We start from the raw sequence: 21,927 nt of genomic DNA on the forward strand, positions 1-21,927 counted from the left end.
CCCTGAGTTTCCAGAGTGCAAGAGCTCCTTCATAATATCTCCAACCACCTGAGTGTGAAGTGAAGCAAAGCACCTTGGCAGAAGGCAGGATGCTGTAGGGCAGAGGGAACTTTGGTTTCACTGGTGGCATCTGGGTAATGCAGGAAGGTGTCTGGGAATGTTTCTGATGTCTGTAGTGCTGCTTATTCTGCACTGGGCTGATGGTCCTCCTCTGAGCACAGGAGATAGCTTCTGCTTTGACTTAACCATTGAGTCCCATGGACCCTGCGACTGCAGCACTATTTAAGATGTTCTGGACCTGTAGATCTGTGTTTAAGTTGCCTTGTTTCTTAAGTATTTGCCTCTTTAAGCTGTGGGAAAAAAAATATATAAATCCTTGGGCTCCTGTGTCCCTCATCCAGCTTCTGCAGACGTTGGTTCTTGAAGTGGTAACGTGTGCCTGGTTCAACTGGCAGGAACGAAAACTCCACGGGGCATCAGAAATTCCCATCTTGCAAAGTCCTTGCTGTGCTACGAGTGGTTACCAGACTAATGGCATCTGAGGGCAGCTCTGCTTGGGGGGCGAGGCCAGAGGGAAGAACTGCAGCAAGACCAGCACAGGCATTTGACTTAGGTGAAAAAAAAAGTCTTCTTTTGGAAAGCTTTGGGACTGCCTGTGTGCAGTGAGACTGCTGTTGGAGCTTCTCTGGTGTCTCCATGCAGGTTTATTTACAGCGCAAAATAAAGCAAGCAGTACTCCTTGACTGGTACTGTTAATGTATACACTCTATATCAAGTTTATTGCAATGTCTGTTAGAAAGCTACCAGCCTAGTTTTTAATCTGCAGATAATCTTATTCTCATTTATATGTTTGGGCTGTATTACTTTGCCCAGTGTAGGCACAGCCATTGGAATCCATCCAGTTCACCTAACAACTTTCATTAAAGAAAATTGCCCTTGTAATAAAAATTACTCAGTGTGACAAGATTCCATAGTATATTTTTTAAAACCTCATAAAATTTTGTAGCAGTTAATACCACTTGTTTGTTATTTTGAGATTTTCTTTTAAAAGCAAAAATTGACTTAATTGTGACAGTATTTGGAATAGAATGAAATAACTATTTTCCATCTGGGCAGCAGGCGTAGTACAGGGATAAGGAAATAAGAAAACTTTGTCTTTGGAGAGTACATTCTAATTTGTTTTGTTAGTTGCTTGCTTGCAAATCTGTGGCTGTTAAGGGAAAGAATATACAATAAAGTCTGCTCCCTTGCAGTTCACAATGCATAAGTCCTAACCATATAAAATGCAGTGATCAAGGGCAGATTTTTCTGCAGCAAATGGGAGCAACTTATCTGAATATCATTCCTCCTGGATACAAGGACAGCACTTGGTACATGCGATCTCTCCATCAGTGAGGGGTGAGGTACCCATAGCTTCTCCTCTTCCAGCCATTGGAGACCTAACAAGTCCAAGACATGTTTTACCAGTGCAGTGTAGAGCAGGCAGCTCACTGCAAGCATGAATTGCATTGGTATTTCACTACTATGGAAATGCAGTAAAGAAGGGCTGAAGAACCAGACCAAGGATTTGGGGAATGCTGTCTCTTTGCAGAGACTTGCCTGAGAAGACCCTGTGGCTCCTTTGCCTTCTTTTCTACTGTTACACTAAAAAAAAAAAGAGAAACCTCTCACTTCTCAAGAGAGATCTAAACCAACCTGTGTTCAGCGAGTCTGTATCAGAGGAGCCATTGCTGTCACTACAGCTGTGGCCAAGTCCAGTGACTTTTGGGTCACTTGATGGTGTGTGTCTTCCTGTGTAAGACCAGATCCAGACCCATGCTGGTGTCTATTGGTAGCAGGCTCAGCCCTGAAGGAATCTGTTAGGCTGCCGTCAGGTGTCACCACAGGTCAAACTGCACAACAAACCAGGAGGGTTCAGAAACGTGTGATGCCAAAACGTAGAGCAACCAGCACACAGGTAGGAGACAAACCTCTCTGATCCTTCACAGCCTCTTTTTCTTGTTTCGAGCAAAATAAAGAGTTGCAGAAAGTCTCTGTATGGTTTCCATAGTTTGGCTTCTTTTTAAGACTATCTGGTGCTTTGTAGGTGTGGTTTAGATAATGTAAATATTGTGGGATCTGGCCCTGCAGGTGCTATGGTATCTGTGGCCAATGTTTGGGGAACAGGGCTCAGAGCTTCTGTGTGATGGTGATCTCCTATTACAACGAGCACCGGCAGCTACTCTCATGTTTATCTTGTCATGGGTAGATTAACTAGGAGCTGTTCCTCCTGGTTTGGGCTTAGCTGATTTATGCTTGAAGATTGTTTGTTCTCTTTTCTGATGAACTAATCTTTTGTGACAAACTAACAGTGGCAAGGGATGAGCTGTGACGTTAAACAGTGGTGGTGGCTTTTCTTTTTTCCCTTTTTAAGTCTGCCCACTGCCTCAGGAGGAAGGCAGCCGCATTAATAGTATCTAGTCTCTATGGAAGGCCCTTATTTTAAAAATCTGTAATTGAGTAGACAAAATTTCTGGTTACTTGAGAGGATCTATTCAAAAAAAGACTTGAAAAGGATGAGGGAAGAGCGTGCTAGACAGCACGAAGTACTAAGGGCCCTGTTGAGCAGGAAAACTGATGTAGGTACTGTGGGACAATTAGACTTGTCAGGGAAAACACTAAAAAGCATTTGTGAGAAAAAAATCCCAGGGAATGTTAAATAAAGCTTTGAAAAGAGCAAAGAAATTGCTATGAATACCTCAAAAGCAAAGAAGTTGATTTGGGTGATCTTTGAAGGAAGGCAGTAGTGGCTGCTTCAAAGAGGAGGTGCAAAAGGTATGTTAGTCATGGGGAATGTGCCCATTTTTCTCCTCCAGTAGCTAAAACGCTGAAGCACAATAACTGGGTCAGCACCATGGGGGAGAGCTCATAACTTAAGTTTATTTGCCCGTTTGCTGTTTTTAGAGAACTGTTCCAATACCCAGCTTCCCCAGTGCCCTGTTCCGGGGCTCTTTCCCACTGCTTTCTCAGCCCCTGCCTTTCATGCCTGCTGTGGAAGCCAAGGAAGCCTCTGCTGTGCCAATGGAGTGGATGTGTTCCCCACAGCCCAGGCAGATAAACCTGGGAGGTCATTTGTGTTTGAATGATTGTCTCAATTCGAGTTTTGCGGTGTGAGATTTCAAGATTAGTTAATTGCTTAGATTTGACAAACTAGCTTTTGCCTAGCAAGGCTTTCCTTGATGAGATGCTGATGGCAGTGGATAGTAGGATGCATCAATGAACAGTCCCTGGCACGCTATGAATGGGGTTTGCTGTCAAGTAAGTCAAGACTTCAGAAGCCTAAAGATCAACCCATTAGTGACTGAGCCAGCATCAGCTCATAGCCTATTTTTAGGTTTTTCTTTGGTGCTTTACTCTTTGATGTAAAGACAGCTGTGTGCCCCACACTCTTTATGTAGACTAAGCTTTTTATTTCCCCATCTAAACAAGCTGTCCATTGTTTTGATCACTCAGTAATCTTTCTCTGCAGCTCTCCTGTTTGAATCCTTGTTAATTGTGGTGATTACAAGTGTCTGTGCTAATTCAGATGTGGCTCCAGTCCATATTCAGTAGTGTAAATATTTCCATATTTAAATGCAAATATCTCCTCTGGTAAGTATTTAAGTAGCCATCCAAATACATACAGCAGCTTTGCCTGCCTTGCTGGCTTGGAGGGATGTCTGACCAGCTTAAAAGCACTGAGTGGAGTTTACTTCTGAAAGTAAATTGTCCTGTGTCTCTAAGCTATGCTGGCTTTCAGTAAAAGTGTCCCAGAATCCCTGCTCTGGTGTAGTTCTCCCAGAGGTCTGCCAGCTGGTGTTTTATTCCTTTTCCTCTGCCTCTGCTGCTTGCTTCCTCATTCGGCACTCCTCCCATCATCTTCTTGTTCCTCTGGTTTTTAATTGCTTCTAAGGTTTTGGAACATCTTCAGAAGTCTTGGTTAAGCTCTTATCTTTAAACCCTGGATTTAAAATAAACTATTTGTACTTCCTTCTTCCTGTTATTGCATTTGTTAACTGTTCAGGACATAGTTCCAAAGGCATCTCCTTCTGGTAGAGGAAGAACTGCATTTTTAAGAAATTAGTTGTTACAGCGTTTGAATTTCTCATTTTTATACAGAACACCTGAAGAAACGCCTGGAAGATTATATGGCCCAGTTCCCAAATGTACGAATCCTCCGAACCAAAAAGAGAGAAGGGCTGATAAGAACTCGAATGCTGGGGGCCTCGGTGGCCATAGGGGATGTCATCACCTTCCTGGATTCCCACTGCGAGGCCAACGTGAACTGGCTGCCCCCTCTCCTAGGTAAGCCTGTGGTGCTGGGCCTGCCTGCAGGCTGAATGCGAAAAACCTGGCAACAGATGCTGGTGCTGAATTGGTTTTATATCCACCTGCTGCTTTCCCCTCATGCTTTAGGTGGACAAAAGGCAGATGGGAGTGTCTTAAAATGTAAAACAAACAAAAAACCAAAATACCAACCAACCACAAGATTCAGGTGAATTGTTGGCAAATTGTAGCCTTTAATACAAGACTTTTTTTTCAGTCTCCTGCACTGTATGATAACCCCATCACATGCTTTGCTTAATTAAAAGGCAGAGATCATATTCTTGTTTCCTCACCAAGTGAAATCTTAAATAATTTACTGCTTGCTAGAAGAGAAAACTGGTCATTCAGTAGCTTACAGAGAGGAATGGCTTTATGATAGAGAAAAGATGTTTACGTGCAGTGTAAGTGTCTTTTAGTTGGTTTTTTTTTCCTCCTATATATTTAACTCTATAGTCTGCTAGCCTGTGGATGATACTTCTTGTGAATGAGAGCTGCTGGTATGTATTTGTAAAACATGTGCAGTCCTTTCCAAGGCAGTGCTTCATCTTTAAGGAGACGTCACAATGTCAGTTCTTTTCAAGAGTGACTAATTGAAAAGACAGGGCCTTCTGTTTCTAGTACCTGCATGCCTCTGGCCAGTGCCAGCCTCCTTTGCAACACTATTGCAAGTGACCTGTCAAAGCTCTTCCTGAGGTGTGACTTTGTCAAATAAACTGTGACGACAATAATCAATCGGAGATTTCAGAAAAACTCATCAGACTCGTCAGTGGGATTGTTGGGTGGTAATCCTGTTGCTTTCACTACAGTTTGTGTCTGGTAATAGTTTAAAACATTTACAGCCTCGTGAGCCCCAGGGAGGGAGGACAGAATTAGCTCAAATGCCATTTAAATGAGAACACATAGAGTATGCTTTAATTTTAAAGCATAAGAAGGATTTCTGTTAGACGTGCATTGGAAGCTGAAGCAGCATTTGTCACCTCTGCTCTGAAAGTTAACTTCCAACAAGAGACTACCTCAGTAATAAAGTATTTAAGAAGTTCCAGATGTTTATGCAGGAATTAATCCTGTCTTGTATTATTTGGTTGGAAGGAAAGGTTGAAGGGAGGAGGTACACTTGCATTTCTTGAGCCTGCTGAGAGTAGTTACGCCGTTAGTCTGAGTCGCTTCCTGCCAGATTCTGGCACAGCACTTAGAGCTGGGTGGTACAACGGGCTGTTGCCCTGGCTTTGGATCAGTGCACAGAGGGTTCACATCCCGGTCGCTCAATAAAATGAGGCCTGTTCTTGAAGCACAAGACTGTCTGTTTTTAGCCTGGCAGTTTTAGGTATCTGTGGTAGCGTATGTGTGTCCTTCTAGTCAGCTTCTGGGTGATGGTCACTGTAGCATGAGTGCCTGGAGTTTTTATCTCGATAGTTCTAGCTTGGATATCTCAGTTGTTGCAGAAATACCAGATACATTGACAGAAATTTCGTGGCCAGAGGAAGCAGCTGGTGCAGGGTGTGTAACCCGTGTCTCCCGTCTCCAGACCGCATCGCCCGGAACCGCAAGACCATCGTTTGCCCCATGATTGATGTCATTGACCACGACCACTTTGGCTACGAGACTCAGGCCGGCGACGCCATGCGAGGTGCCTTTGACTGGGAGATGTATTACAAAAGGATCCCTATTCCTCCTGAGCTACAGAAACCTGATCCCAGTGATCCCTTTGAGTAAGTTACTGAAGCACCGGGTGCTCAGAGCTGGCTAACAAAGTAACAGCCTGTTACAGGCCTGATTTATGCCTCCGTGTAGTAAAAGTCAGAAGCTGGTGTTAAGCTACTTGCTTTTTGGCAGCTGTTTGCTTTGTTGGTTTAAAAGAAATGCATTGTGTAGTAGCTGTGAACACTATCGTTTTCATTGCTGGTTTTTGCCACCTTAATTCCCATAGAAGTTAACATTTCATTTAAAATTGTAATGTGTAACATTTAATGTGGTCATTTATTACTGAGACCTTTCCAACGTAACTCGGTATCCCTAATGCCCTGCCAAAACAAACAAACCAGTGGTGGCTTGTATGTCATTCCCAGGTGGGAGAAGAAGAAAACCTAGCAGAATAATTACAGCAATTTTGATGATTGCAGTGCATTGCAGATGTAAATCTGTGATCGAGTTATGTTCTGCTGTTGCTGTGCTTGCCAACACTGAGACAGTTCTGCTCTCCTTTACACTTCTGCAGTGTTCAAGAAAAAAACCTCAACAAAACACTTTTTGAGGTCAAGTCCAATGACTTGATGGTTCTACTGAGACAGAGCAACACACATGCAGCATACGGGTTTCTCTGGGAGCAGTTATGTTCTGTTCTTAGCAGTGAACTCTTTTGCCTGTTTGGAGGAGAGACATTGACTGGTTCTGAAGGGAGCTTAGTCTGGTCCTCCTCATTTGCAAGTGGGAAATTAGTAGATAATGCAAAACCAACTGTTTGACTCTCTAACAGGGCTGCAAAGGCACTGGGAACACTGGGTGGTGAAAAGAATACTTGTCAAATTTGGTTTTTAAATGTTTAGCTAGAGATCTGTCTCTTTGAATGTGTTTGTAATACGGAGTCTGGTTTTTCCTCAAGGTCTCCTGTAATGGCTGGAGGACTGTTTGCAGTCGATAGAAAGTGGTTCTGGGAGCTGGGAGGGTATGATGCAGGTCTGGAGATATGGGGAGGAGAGCAGTATGAAATATCCTTTAAGGTGAGCTACGTTCTCTGGAAATTACTTTTGTTTTGAAAAGTAAGAATTGTTCTGAGGCACAGAATGTGCATGATCTATCTTGTCCTTGCTTTTGGGTGTGACTAAAGGTGAAAGAGCTGGCAGTAAGATAGCACACAGAAAATCCAGCAGTGGTGTGACCAGTCATTTGTGAGGGTCAGTTCTGGAGCACGATTAGTTGGAGTGTCATGGCTTCAGCTGCACATACTCTTCCCAGTGAGGGTAAGTCAGCTTGTGTGCAGCTCTCTGTTAGGCTTCTCAGTACTCACCTGGCAAGATGAGGAAATGTTCTCCATGAGGGAAGGAGGGTTCAAGCAGCTCCATGTTTGCCCAGTTGAGTACCTCAGTCCTGAGCCTGAGTTCCCAGAGATGAGAGTAACTTACTGTCTGTAGTCAATCCACCTGAATCCTGCCTGCAAGCAACTGAGACTGTTAATTACCCTGTAAGAAATCCTCAGCAATTGGAATAATAATGCTGTTGCTGGCAATGACTTCAGATCGTTATCTGCCTGGCTTGGGGATAGTTCTGTTATTTACTAATTGACCAAGCTGTTCAGCTGAGGGATTTAAAGTAAGAGTTAGCCAGCTGACCAAAAACACACACTAATAGTAACAAGGCTCTATGGCCCCCAAAGACCTCTGGTTACCTGCGTTATCTTGGAGTATGGCACTCTGAAATCCATTCTAGGAAGCCCACTGGAGTGTCCCAGACCACTGAAGGCAGTTGGCCAGTCTTGTCTTCAGTGGTGGGAAACCTTTCCATAACCTGGAGCAAACTGAGTCAACATTTCTATGTTAAACTCTGTGTGGGCCACTGTGTGGTTTCTCTTTCTGAGGTGGGATTTATGATCTTACAGGAGTGTGGATGCCACTGAACCGAGCTAGCTGACCTCAGCACAAGGCTAGAAGGGGGTAGCAGTGGTAACACAGTGCACAGTTTAGCTGCAGCAGCTAAAATTCCTCCTCTCTCCCCTGACAAACAAGACATGGCTGATCATATACAAAACAGATTCGTACATCTCACTGCCTCTTCTCCAACTAATGAAGTCACCCTGGAGATCCCTCTGTAGTGGCAGTGAGAAGGGAGGGGTGGGGGCACCCTCTTTGGAGACGTTCTGGTTAGAGCCATTTTTTCTTTGTGTTGCATGTGATGAAGTTGTGTGGCAGTGCCGTTCTCTGCAGCAGGGGCAGTGGCAGCATTCCACCTCTTTTCCCTGGCCCTTTTTGAAAATGCTGCTTTCCAAGAGTGCTGACAGTGGCTGGGCAAACCCTTTGTCTCTCATGCCACAGTGGACAGTCACACGGCTTGATCTGCAGGAAATAAAACTCTTCATTCATCTGTTTGCTTATCCTCTTTGAAACACACTGCGTTTTATTTCAGTCCAGAGATGGTAATTTATGGAGGGATAAATTTGCTTTAATTAATCTCTGCAAAGACCCCCTTTTTTTCTTTCATTGTGCAACAGAAAAATGAAGTTTTAACTGAAAGAGGCTCAGTGTATTTTCAGAAATTAAGATAAATTGATACATTCATCTGTGGCTGATAGATTTAATAATTCTGCTGGAATTGCAAGAATAGAAGGTTTGTTCATAGAATTTATGAAGCTATGACATTTCCTGGCGAGCTTAGAGCTACGTTTTTACCTTTAGAGGCAGCCAGATTTTGTAGTTAAAGGGGCACTGTCAAATAATTTAAAGCTCTGGCTTTAGACATGGGGTACCTAGTTTCACATTATTTATTATCTAATGGGAATTCGGATTCCAAGTGTGCCAAATTCACAGCCTGGCTTTAACAAAGCATCCATTCCTGTGCCTGGGAGTTGTGGGTGCAGGTACTCTTTTGTACTGCTGGTCTTTGATCTGTTGCATCAGATCTGACCATCTCGAGCCTCACCAGGAGTAGATTTGGTTTGTGGTTTGGGTTTGGGGGTTTTCTTCACCTTAAGCATATTCTTTTTTGGCCATGTATGAACTGTGCTTTACAGTTTTTTGCCTTTAGTTTAAAATCCAGGGTTCTGTTGCTGAGAGACTGGAAATAAACAAGTTTCTTTAGGAGCCTCTTGCTTTGTTTTTTTGAGATTATATGTATTTCTGTCATCAGCTGGCTCTGCTTGCTTCTGAGGAACTTGCAGACTGAAGGCAAGCCAACAGAGAAACCATCAGTGCTTAGCACTTCAGAAAACATTTAGCCAGAGGGTGAATCAACTTCTCTAAAAGTCTTGCTCCTTGTAGGAAATGTGTACACCAAGCATCACTGGAAAATATAGCATGCTGAAGGAACAAAAATATGTAGGTGAACTTTAAATTGGAACCAAACTTTCTAAACCTAACTTCTGGTTTGTAGTTTTGTGTCTTCTCAATCCCTTAAAACAGAAGTTTCTCGATTAGAAATGGAGTAGATTTATCCCTTCCATATTCAAGCAAAAAACCCACACTTCTTCCTTCCCTTGACGTGTGTCTATCCAGAATAGCTCAGTACCTCTAACCCAGAAGTTCAACAGGTCAAGGGTGTTCCTATGTCAGGGCACCATCTGGTGCAAGAGGAAGGCTGCAATCTGGAATTGTAGTTGCAGGTGTTAGACCTGCTCAAAGGAGCCTCATTTTGTCACCAGCTCTGCTTGCTCCATCCAGACAAGCTGCTCTGCAGACCTCTGTGCTGGAAGGACTGTCCAGCTCCACCTCAGCGGGTGACCAGGTGCTGACCTTTCAGTGCACTCCTGTGTTTTGGGTACACAAGCATGCACAGCATTTCTGGGTGGCACTTGTTGCCTCTCCTTTCTGCTGCTCCTGGCTCTACAGCCGTAGTTTCTCTGTTCAGTGGACTTGAGGCGTTTTTTGTTCTTCTTAGGAATCACTTCCATACCTCTCCTCTCTTATATTTTTTTCCCTGGTCTTTTGTATCTTTCTGCAATGACGTGAACAAAATTGGACACTTTTCCCAAAGTGACAATGTGTCTTTCTTCTTCTAACACAACTTAATAGCTCTGATTTCCTGAATACTCCTGCATACTCAACAAATACCTACATTCTGCTGCCTACATAACCACTTCATTTTCTTTGAGACTAATGTATTTAATTCAGAGCAGTACATATGCAGCATTTAAACTGTTCCTGTCTGCAAATGCTACTTTGTACAGCACTTACCTACTCTCCGTTTTATGTGCGATCTTGTTGCCTCTCTTCCACTATTTTTGAGGCTTCTATTCTGTTTGGCTTACGTAACCTTCACAAAACTCCTTCATGCCTCTCCTCCATAAATATGTTGTCTCTGATTTTTTTGGGGTATGGGGAAAAAGAAGAGGAAAAATTGATGTCTCAGACTTACATAGGGATAAATGTAGATGTGCTTTGTACCTCAGATCTTGGGTGGCGTGGTTCTCAGTCCTCTCATTGTACTTCAAGAGCAAAGAATTGAGAACCTGGAATGTCCCTTGCGAGGTGATAGGTCACTTCAGTGTTAGAAATATTTATCTCGTGATTTAGAGATTGTAAAACCTTACAAAATTCAAAGGGCTTGGTGCAAACAAGCCATATGGACAGTTGCCCTGAAAAGAACAATAAACATTTTTCCAGATCCCTTTCCCAAAGCATCAGCATGGATTGCTTCTCCCAGTTCCCACCACATAAAGCATGTTGCATGTTTTCTAACACATCCAAGTGCTCCGTAGCTCCCGTTCACATACCTCACACACACACCTCCTTTGCCCTATGCCAGCAGGACGTTTCTGGCTCACGTTGCTGCTGGCCTCCTGGCAGGTGATAGCTGGGGTGCAGCTGCCAAGGGATCACTTCTGACAGCATTTCTAATTGTGTCACTGGAGTTAGTGCTGATCGTGAGCCTCCCCTGCTTATTCCAGGCACACACTCACACCACTTCCCAGCAGCTCCCATTTGCCCACACTGAAACAGGCCAGGCATTCTGCTGCTTTTTTTTTGTGGTGGTTGTTTTGGTTTGGTTTTTTTGTTTGTTTGGCTTTTTTTAAGCCAACACATGCTGCTTAATTCTGAGGCTGTCAGCCACAGTGTGGGATGGCTTCTTTCTCCCTTCCTGTGTGATGATGCAGACTTCAGTTTCAGACTATGGACTTGAATTTTTGGCCGCTGTTCACCCTATGTGCTTGGTTCAGATTCCAGAGTAGCCTCCCACCGAGCAGCAGCAGGGAAGTGGACCCCTCTGCTCTCTGAAACATGGCTATTGGAAAGTGCTGTCGTTACTCTAAAATGCTGCAGGCACTGAGCAGGGACCCTGCTGGTCTGTGTTGTGTGAGAGAAGGCGTTGTGCCAACACACAGATCCTGGTGCCTTTTGAGCTACCTTAATCTTTTATAGAGCGGTGAGTCCCAGCTGCAGCGGCAGCTACAGCGGGTTACAATTTTCCTGAGTTACTGGTTGCCCTTGCTTTCATCCTCTCACCTACCTTGTTACCTAGAGAACCACCCTGATGTATCCACTGTGTCCTTTTCTTCCCATCTTTCAGTGTGTGCTCAGCCAGCCAGCTTCTCTGCACTGGTCCATCCCATGGTCTTTGTCTCTGTTGTGGCTTGCAGAAGCAGCTTTCTTTTCAAGGCATGGCTCTCCTTTGTATTTTTCCACTCTCTTGGGAAACTTTGGTTCATCATGGTGCAATCTTTGGAAACCATAAACCTTGTATACTCAGATAATTTGTGTTCACACACCAACTGTGGTATTGTATTGTGTGTTTGAGAGGAGAGGTTCAGCTGTCTTACGTGGCATTGTTTTCTGAAATAGCAGAAGGGGAATTGGATCAGCATAACATTCCCATGTAGAGAATAGGTGGCATATTATCTTGTGCTTTCATAGCACACTAGCTGAGTCGAAGGCTCTTGAGTTGCTTTATGAATATGGAGTTACAGGTCTCCAGGCCACTGAGAAGATGGAAGTAATATCACTGCTAGTGTTATTTTACTTCCCTTGTATTATGGTTTTATTATTAGGGTGGCCTGCGCAGTGTGCCCATCGACCTCAGTGTAGCCAAATTTTCTCTTAATTCTAACGGATCTGTCAGCTGCTGGATTCCTACCTCAGAATGTAGATGGGTAAAATTGTGCCTGAGGAGGAAGAGAAATTTCCTGTTCTCTCCTAATGAAATCTGATTAGATCATTGTATAAAGCACTGCCTGCCTGAGCAGCTGTAATTCCTGTTCTTACGGCATTCTGGTAAATGGCTGGTGGAAATTAAGTGCATCAAGTTGAGGCTCTGATGTTTACTGTCATGTCAGCCAGGGAGGTGAGGCACCGTCTGCCCCTTCTGTAAAACATCAACAAGAAGAGACTGGCTCCCTGACCAAAGGAGAGCCCAGTGAGTGAGAGGCAGGCAGGGGGTGCTGCCCACAGACCAGTGCTGCTCCAGCTGTTTGGCAGCACTGTGTGTTTAGCAGTGTCAGTTCAGGTGTGTCGTGCCTGCAGGCTGTACCCTCAGTTAAAAACACCCCGGTACCACTGAGCAGAAGCGCTCTCTCAGCTAGCACACAGCTATTTTGGGTTTGCTTCCCTTGCAGTTATTCCTTGACAGACCCTTGGATGTGATTCCCCTGACCTTTAACTCTCGCCTTCTAATGCTTTTGTTAGCTGTGTTTTACCAATGCATGTCACGCTCTTTCATATAGATAAGGACTGGTAATTGTCTTTATGGAGGTTGTAATGAGTTCTGTCACCACACAAAGAAGCTCACTAATAAAATAAATCAAAGCAGCAATGAATGAATGGAAAGCATGCTTTTAAAATTAGATTTGTACTGCAAGTGCCACGCTGTCACTTGCAGCATGAGACAATGCTAAAAAGGCAGTGAGTTGGCAGAGTACCTTGAAAGGGCCACCGAGCTCTGCTAGCAGGAGTTAGGAAGATCTCCATTGCCTCTGCGCAGCACCGGTAATTGCAGCATCACTTGGGAGTAAATATTTAAAGCATGATTAAGAAAAGAGCACGTAAAACTGATCTTGGCTTTTACTTGTTCAGTAACTTAGATAAGTAGCTTTTCTTGTCATATCATTACATGTCATGTCATTTTCTGTGCCTGGAGTCTTGTAGCAGGTCAGAGCTCTCGGCCCAACATCCGATCAGTTCTGTGGCTTCCTGTGCCCCTGCCTCTCGCCCGCACCACTGGGGACAAGGAGAAGGGGTGCCTGTGGTACTGCTCCACCAGCCCCACAGTGCAAGGGAGGGCTCTCCTCTCCGGCTGTGGGTTCACCTTGCTTACGGAAGCCGTGCTGTCAGAGATGTGCAGTCCCAGTGGCCTGACCGAAAGCCTTCCCCTGGGGACCGGGGGCAGTGAGGCAGCCCACAGGCAGGCAGTGAGGATAACAAGCCGGTGGTTGTGGGAGGCTTGTGCTGCACTGGAATGCAGCTGCTCCTGAACCCACAGGGCTTTTGTCATGCAGGGTAATAGGTGGGCTTGTTGAGGAGCCTGTGTGCCTGTGCAACTGAGATCTAGGGTTCTTCAGCTCTCCTGCAGCTTTTTATAGTCTCCAGATCTGTTGCGGCTCTTACAGCCTCACACAAACCATTTCTGTCATAGAAACACAAACCATCCCAAATTCTGGTTTTCTCAGCCTACCTGTTAATTTCCTAGCCAAGAAATCACACTGTGGCCCTCTGCAGCAAAAAAAATACAGCAGCTACAGGATAAGAAGCGTTTCTAATTCCACTAGAAACTTCACAGAAGCTGAGCACTGGTTTCTTTTTTCATCTTCATCTCTTCTGTACCAGCCTCTCAAGACACAGCAGGGACAAAAGGAATGGTATTCTCTAGAAGGAAAGTTTGTCAACTTTCTTCTTGTCTCTCTCTCACCATAACAACATGTAATTCAGTACGTTGAACTTCAGAAGTTGCCTGTGAAAAATATTCCTCTAACTGAGAGCAACCAACCTCCATTAAGTTATATGCAGTCAGCAAATTACTACAATTATTAGGGCCAGTAGACAGAGCTGAAACTCCAGAGGACTTTAGTGTCAGAGCTAATAATTATGCAGCAGCCTTGGCCAAATATTTCTCTTCTGAGCTAAGTATTTAATATTGTCACTGTAGAATATTAATGGAATTGCCTGCTCTGCATGAAGCTGTTGACTAAGCTCGTACAGTGAACTGCTGTGGCTGAAGTTAGCCACAGTGAATGGAAAGATCAAGAACACTGCATCAGCCTGCAGCACCAGCAGACCTCCTTAAATACTGCTGCCTTTGGGGCATTAACATAAGATCGGGGGACAAAATGGAGGGCAAGACAGTGTCATGCTTCAAGGATTCAGAGTCGTTTGTTCTGCATGCTGAAGGATACTTGAAATATTGATGACATATCCCTAGGTAGCACACATGAATATGTTTGTTAAACCTAATGAAGCAGATTGGCTGGTTCGAAAAACATCTCTTTGGTTTCACTTGGACAAAATTATTACATCCATGCTATAAATAAGGAATAAAAGAATATTGTTGCAGAATGTTGGTACAGAGTGAAATCTTCCCAGATGGGGAAGGAACCTTCTAGCCTCATCTAGACATTAACCAAGTATCAAGGTAGTCTTCAGCTACCGTTCTAGTGACATCCCGAGGGCTTTTTTTTAAAGCTAATTAAGTTTTCACCAGGCAGGGATTTGTACTTAATAGTAAGGCTGCAAAAGCAACGAGTGCCTGTCAGCAGTGAGAGGGTATGAAAGCAGCGATAACCACGGGAGGAGGTCACGGTGCTGTCTGGTCTCTGGCACTAGAACAGGCTCCTGGGTGTTCTCAGCACTCCCTGGACTTCTCTGTGTCCTGACTTCCCTGGAGTGTTTTGCTTAACACATGCCCTGTACTACAGAGGTGGCCTCCTTGCATAGCAGCGTTGCACAACCTATGCCCAGGTCTCATGTGGCAGTCCAGTTTAACGCACAGTTGTGGTTACTGTAATAACAGAGATCAATTTAAAGTGTGCTGTTCTCTGTGTGCTTGGATTTATTTTTTTTTTTCCTGTTCTTTTCTTAAAGAATGCAAAATTCAACTGTTTAACCATTGGGCTTGATGGCAGTTGTGTTCTAAATCAAGGCTTGCTGCACGGCTCTGAGCAGGTAGTTATAGGATTTGAGACTAAGGCAAGGAGAGGGGGGAGGGTGTTTGGGAGAGACTTTAAAGTAAAAAATCTGGGTTAAGCTTTTTCATTACTTGAAAGGTTTGGTTTTTTTCTTCTTCTTCTTTTTTCTCCAAGAGTGAATCTTTATCTCTGCTGTTCCACAGGTGTGGATGTGTGGGGGTCGCATGGAGGACATCCCTTGCTCTAGAGTTGGTCATATCTACAGAAAATATGTTCCATACAAAGTTCCAACAGGAGTCAGCCTGGCAAGAGTAAGTGGCAATGGCATTCCCAAGGACAGATGTCTGACTGCAAAGTGACTGTGCCATTGTCTCCTCTCTTCCCACAATGGGAGGCAAATGTAGGCTTTGTAGTCCATAAACTGTACTTGTACAGTGGTCAAAGGGAGCAGTTCTGCAGTGGTGGATGGGTAGCACAAAGGGAAGAGAGCCCAGGGGAGCTGCAGACCCGTGTGCAGACAGCAGCCAGACATCAGCCATTGCTGGCTGTTGGGAAGGGACTTTGTGATCAGGTGCTATGGAATCGCCAATAAAAACAAGATATAGCTTTGTTTGTATAATACCTCAGTCATTTTATAGCTGTGCTCTCCAGGAGCAGCAGGCTTCAGCGTGGTGATTGTGTTTTGATGATTGAAAGACCTCTCAACTTCAAGCATCACAGACCAGTGAATGAGCAAGCTGTAATTTTCCACAATGGAACATTCTGTGCCATCTTATTTCTTCATCTAGTGTAGCCCAAAGAGGAAAGAGCTTTTGCCTGTCGTGCTCTAGGTTTAGAGTTAATTTCCAAATTGAGAAGGGATTGCATTGCCCTCTGGTGGGAGAAAAGAAATTACAGGAGCAGGAAGGCTGCAAAGCTGAAGAACACGAGGAGGTGCCCTGCTGCTCTGCGGGTTTATGGCTTGCAGAGCGTTAACACGTTTCCCAGTTTCATAGCATCGCCCTGCTTCTGGGTGGGGATTTATGACCCAGCCCAGCCATGGCCTGTCAGAGCGATAGACTGCTCTGCTCTCTGTGCTGTCTCTTCAGGAGGGAGCTGTATTTCTTACGATTCACTCGCAGTGCTGGGAGGCAGTGGTAGGCAGGTGTAGGGACGGCTGTTTCTTGGCATCTGAGATAATACAGCCACCTTGAGATGAACCCCAGCTATTGTTAGGGACAGGGTCAGCACACTTGCTCATTCTTAACGTCCTAAGTTTTTTGGTAGTAAGTGACCACTGCTGGACTGGTGGCCTCTGTGCACGGTGAGTGGTGCTGCTGGGTCACTGAAGTTGTGACTGCACGTGGCATGTTCCTCTGTGGCACCAGGAAAGTACCTGATGCTGTCAGAGAACAGTCTGAGGACCAATGGTCTCAGGTGTGTTGTGACAAGCAGTGGGTCCGACACCTCGAGCGGTGGTGTTCACTGCACTTTTGGAGTGGCAGTGGACTGAGCTTCACAGTGACCCGTGAGATAGACTGCAGCCAGCAAGGAAACCCTCTGCTTCTCTTCTGAAGGGTCATCACCCAAAAGTTCTGTATTTCTGCAGCATCTCAGAGTCTCTCCTTAAACAGCTTTTTTTACCCAGGAAAACAGAAAAATAGTGGTAAGAAAGAATGTTGTGAACTAAAGCTTTTCAGAAGGGAGGACTGCAAATCCCAATCTTAGATGAATATAAGAGATGCAATAAGAAGGATTAAAGAAAGCAGCTTTTTGTGAGGGACCATTGAATGTCCAGTGGTATTTACTAGCATCATCTTCTGACTAGATTCTTTACCCAAAAAAAAGGGAGGGAGAAAAAAACAAACAAACAAACAAACAAACAAACCGCCTGATTAATGTTGGTTTTCTTAGCCACAAGGAACGAGATATAATGGCCAAGTGCCAGGATTCTGTTTTGACCTCAGCTGAAAATATCTTTCTAAAAGTCCCTCGGAACTAGGGAATGATAAAAATAATCTTTGTCCTGAAGCCGCAGAGGAAGAGTGGATGTAAATGAAAATCCTTTCCGAGCAAAAACACGAGAGCTGCTCTGAATGCTCATGTCCGTGGTCTGTGCAGAGCGTCCTCGGGTGCTTTCCCCTCTGGTTTAACACGTGGCTGTTGCCCACGCAGAACCTGAAGCGGGTGGCCGAGGTGTGGATGGACGAGTACGCAGAGTACATCTACCAGCGCCGGCCGGAGTACCGGCACCTCTCCGCGGGAGACGTCGCCGCGCAGAAGGAGCTCCGCAACAACCTCAACTGCAAAAGCTTCAGGTGGTTCATGAATGAGGTGGCGTGGGACTTGCCCAAGTTTTACCCACCGGTGGAGCCTCCGGCGGCTGCTTGGGGAGAGGCAAGTTTGTGCTCTGAAAATCTGCAGGGGGCAAACAGGCTGCGGTTTGGTTGTGTAAAGTTGCCTTTCTGTGTGCAGCGGGTACCTGTTTGCTGTGAGGAAGGTGGCAAGTAAGTGTTTAAAGAACCTGCTTGAGATGTTTTGGAGCAGAACTCCTCTACTGTGAGACTGGCCTGATCAAAGAAGGCAGTTAGGCAGCCGTTTCTGTTAGCGCACAGCTACAAAGGGATAAGACATGGCCTGTTCTGCGTGTTGCATATTCAGTAGGAAGGTGGAGCAGGCCAGCAGGGAGGACTAGGGAGAGATGGCAGCTGACCAAAAGTAGAAACTTTGTATTTCCAAAGGGCTGCACAGTTGTGTTGAGCTACCCTGCTCCTTAGCTTTCCCCTCGGAGAGCCAGGAAAACCATCCCTGTTTTACCAAGTCAGCTGTGTTCTGGGAAGTGAATCACCCCAGGAGTGAAGTCCTGGATTGTTACACACAGCAATGTAATGGGCTCTGCAGTGCTGTAGCCAATGGGTTTTCCTATGTCCTAGAGATTATTGTAGAGCTGGTGATGGGTCCCATTTTGAGCTCCTGTGCTTTCTTCTAGCTGCTATCTGCCAGCTCAGATACGTAGTTAAATAAGTGATCTTAAAATTGTCTTCATATAAACACTACCACTATTTGAGGCAATTTAAGCCTTCTTTCCTGTCACTTGGTAAGAATAGGAGATTCAGTGACTCATTCACTATTTCAGATACGCAATGTAGGAACTGGACTGTGTGTGGATACTAAACATGGAGCCCTGGGATCCCCACTGAGGCTGGAAAGCTGCGTGAAGGACAGAGGAGAGGCAGCGTGGAACAACGTGCAGGTAACAGTCCCTCTGATAAATCATTGGCCCCTAAATAAATGTGGGGAGGGAGAAGTTATCAGAACAGACGTTTTAGAGTGAAGGCCAGTGCAGAACTCTGTGTGGTGGACAGAGGGTGCTGTGCAGGACCTGCCTGTGGCAGGGTCTGGAGCCTGGCAGACTTTGTGCGGAGCTTTCGCCTCCACTTTGAAGTTCTGAGTGGGAACAAAAGAAAGCACAAGAAAACAATATGCCAAAATAATAAACCAGTAACAAGGCAGCTGTAATATGTAACAAAGTGAATATTAACTTCAAAGGTTGTACTGAAAGAAGTGATAGAGGAGCATCATGCATATTAATGAAGCTGCAGAAGCATTCAATAACCGCTTACTATCATCCTTCTGACAGGAGGCAAATGCATTGTAAACACCCAACCAGTGCTGGAGAGAGATGAAACCAGCCAGGCTATAGATTCACCCTCTCAACATATAAGGTGCCAGAAACGACAGCTTTATTGTAACAGAAGGGAGGGGAATATTAGTTTGTCTAAACTGGAGCAGCTGAGCTGAGAAAAGATCAAGGAAACAATGCCTCTATTACAAAGCCATGCATAACTCTTCAGGGGAATGGCTTCAGTAATCGGCAGCAGAAGGTTGTTGCATATCAATTTTGATGCATGAAAACTAGAAACAAAACCGATTTACTCAAGCACAGTCCAAAACTAAGCTGCTGTTGTGTCAGGAGGATCTTGAACAATTAATGCTGGTTTATGTTTGGGAGGAGAATGTGTTTTGAACTTCTGTGTAGTGTTGAGCCTAAGTGATTGTGGTAATCTCTCTCTCAAGAGAGGTTTTAAAGAGAGAAGAGAACAAAGTAGCTTCTTTGTGCAACAGTTTTTGGCCATGAGGCTTCAAATAGTAGCACCCTGTTCATTACTGGTTTTCCTTACTGCCCCATGAGATCTTCCCGGAGAGAATCATTCCTCCACTTGGCTCCAAAAGGAGCCCCCAGAACAGCCTTTCCCTTCAGGGACTGACAAGGTGGTGTGCTGGCTAGTAGCCCTGCAGAACCACGTTGGCTAGTGCTGGTCACAGAGGATACTTGTACCTTTGTCTTCCCAAAGCAAAAAAAAGCTTGAGAGCAGTGCCTGCCTTTAAACAAGTGTCTTTTCTGGGATTCGGTCTGACAATGCTTAAAGCAAGTCATAAACCAAGCCACAATCATCAGACTGGAGATGCAGCTTGATGCTGTCTCAAGGCATGGTCAAAAGCAACTGCCACAGGGGCAGGGCAAGGAGTAAAGCTTCCCTGTGGTGGTACTTCCACGGACTCTCCGCCCATGGTCCAATCCCGGTGGTTTGGGGATTTCCAGAGCACAACATGCTGGCATCTGGCAGCTTTCCTCAAGGGCACGGCGCTGCCAGGCATAGGCTGAGCCTGGTTACTAGAGCTAAAACCCTTTCTCTTCCTCTCCTGTAGCGTCCTGCCTTTCGTTTCACCCCAACCTGCAGAGAGGTCATTGCAGGGTCAGTAGGAGAGGGCACCAGGAAGCATTGCCCTAGTGTTTGCCCGGCCAGTGCTCCGGAGGGGTGGGGTGGGGAGCTGTGTGCCCTGGGTCTAGGTGTGGGACAGACTTCCCAAGGTGACTGCAGGCTGCCTGTGCAGCCTCAGGTGTTTACTGCCAGCGTTAACTCGGAGCTCCTGGAGCTCTCTGCCTTTTTTGTTAGCTGTGAAGTGCTGTAATTGGTCAGCTGCTCACTTAATCCATGATGTATGTCTGCATTGCAGAGACAGTCAAGGCTGCTATTAGTACCCAAGCTAACGAGCGTGGCTGTTTGCAGCAGCACGTCTCGTTCAGCACGCTGTGTGGCAGCCGGCGGGCTGGCTGCTACAGGCTCCCCGAGTCAGCAGTCCCCTGAGGTGGAAGCAGTTTTTCTCTAAAGTGTAGTCCTCCCCCTGAAGCCATCCCCACCCTGTGAGCAAGGAAGGGAACGTCGTCCCGCTGGTGAAAGCGCCATGCCCGCTTCCAGCCACGCTGAGGATCCTGTTTGTCCTGGCAGGTATTCACGTTCAGCTGGAGAGAAGACATCCGTCCTGGGGACCCTCAGCATACCAAGAAGTTCTGTTTCGATGCCATTTCCCACAGCAGCCCCGTGACCCTCTATGACTGTCACGGGATGAAGGGGAACCAGCTCTGGAGATACCGAAAAGTGAGTCTGTGCACCCACACGTGCACTCGTTCAGGGTGCCAGACCATCTGTGGGTGCACGTCTCCTGACCGTGTCACCGCTCACGTTTTACTCCTCAGTCCACGTGGCTGTGACAAGGGAATCTGTGGGCAGTCCGTTGTCACTGTGCCATTCATTACTCTTGGTTAGAAAGAGGTGGCTCCCGCTGGTGAGGAGTGGTGGGGACTGCTTCTCCAGGGCTTGCGAAGCACAGGGGCGCTCTCCTTGCAGTCCTGTCCCCAGCTGGCGCTGAGGTGAAGCAGCACCCCTGCAAAGCCTGTTTGCAGGGGTGTGTGCTGTGTTTATTGGCTTGTTCTCAATACTAGAAGGTAGCCAACAGTAGATGAGGATTTATTCATCCTCCTACTAAGTCATGCTTTTGTGGGCAACAGGTAAGTAAATCCTTACTCTCGCAGGGGGTGGGAACGGACCCTGACACCTGCCAACTGCTTCAGTGTGGAACAGCTTCTTCAGAGAGATCCAAGTGACAAAAGAGCTCGCCCTGGTTTTTAAGACTTCTTTCTGTCTGTTTCAAAATGGGTTTGGTTCTCTGCTTAGCAACCTCACACCAGATTTCTTTTCTCTAGGACAAGACCCTCTACCATCCAGTAAGCAGCAGCTGTATGGACTGCAGTGAGAGTGACCGGAAGATCTTTATGAATAGCTGCAATCCTTCCTCTCCAACGCAGCAGTGGATATTTGAACACACAAACTCAACTGTCTTGGAAAAATTTAACAGAAATCTTGATCTTTGAAAGACTGAGAAAAAAAAATATATTTTACAATTATAGTTTTTACTGGGGAGGGTTACAAAAGATTTTTTTAAGAATACTTTTTTTTAAAGAGTTAATGAAGGTAAAAGGGAGAATCTCAGGAGAAGGTTAACTAGCAGGCCAGTCTTTATTGTGAAGATGCTGCATCCTTCTCTTCTGGGGATGGTGGAATTTTAAAGGCTTTGCCAGAGCCGCTTCTGTGCTGAGACTGGAACAGAAACTCTGTTTTTAGAGGAATCTGAATGTGATTCAAACCACTTTTTTTTTTTTTGCCCTTTTGGTTTTTTTTAACTGTTTGTTTCCCAACTGGGTCTGACGTTAAATGATTTTGTTTTCCAGGACTTTCTGTAGCTGCTATACCACCCACTGAAGCATTCCCTCATAGGTGCTTTATCTTCCAAAGTCCACATAAGTAAAATCTTGAACACAAGATTTAATCCTCCGATTAAAAAAAAAAAAAAGCCATCAAAATGTAAAATGCAATGAATATTCTTTTGCCCTAAACCAAAATTTATTTCAAACGGGTTGAGTATTATTACTTTCCAAATCGTAGCTCCGATAAAGGAATGAGCTCTAGTGGAAGTGCAGCCATGTGTTGGGAATATCACTGCAGTTA

General features: G+C 45.3%; 1 protein-coding gene across 1 annotated transcript in view; it reads left to right on the forward strand.

Moving 5' to 3' along the window:
- The window catches only part of LOC103774752 (polypeptide N-acetylgalactosaminyltransferase 10), a gene marked incomplete at its 5' end in the record, with an annotated part of 40,017 nt that extends 18,724 nt beyond the window's left edge, over positions 1–21,293 (forward strand). The window contains 8 exons of the mRNA XM_008942177.1: positions 4,138–4,323; positions 5,870–6,053; positions 6,944–7,061; positions 15,304–15,411; positions 17,255–17,476; positions 18,216–18,332; positions 20,371–20,520; positions 21,126–21,293. Of these exons, the coding sequence (XP_008940425.1) occupies positions 4,138–4,323; positions 5,870–6,053; positions 6,944–7,061; positions 15,304–15,411; positions 17,255–17,476; positions 18,216–18,332; positions 20,371–20,520; positions 21,126–21,293 (1,253 nt within the window). The remainder of the gene's footprint in view (positions 1–4,137; positions 4,324–5,869; positions 6,054–6,943; positions 7,062–15,303; positions 15,412–17,254; positions 17,477–18,215; positions 18,333–20,370; positions 20,521–21,125) is intronic.
- Between the last annotated feature and the right edge of the window lie 634 nt (positions 21,294–21,927).

This window comes from Merops nubicus, unplaced genomic scaffold, assembly GCF_000691845.1.
Source record: "Merops nubicus isolate BGI_N331 unplaced genomic scaffold, ASM69184v1 scaffold9346, whole genome shotgun sequence".
Lineage (NCBI taxonomy): Eukaryota > Metazoa > Chordata > Aves > Coraciiformes > Meropidae > Merops > Merops nubicus.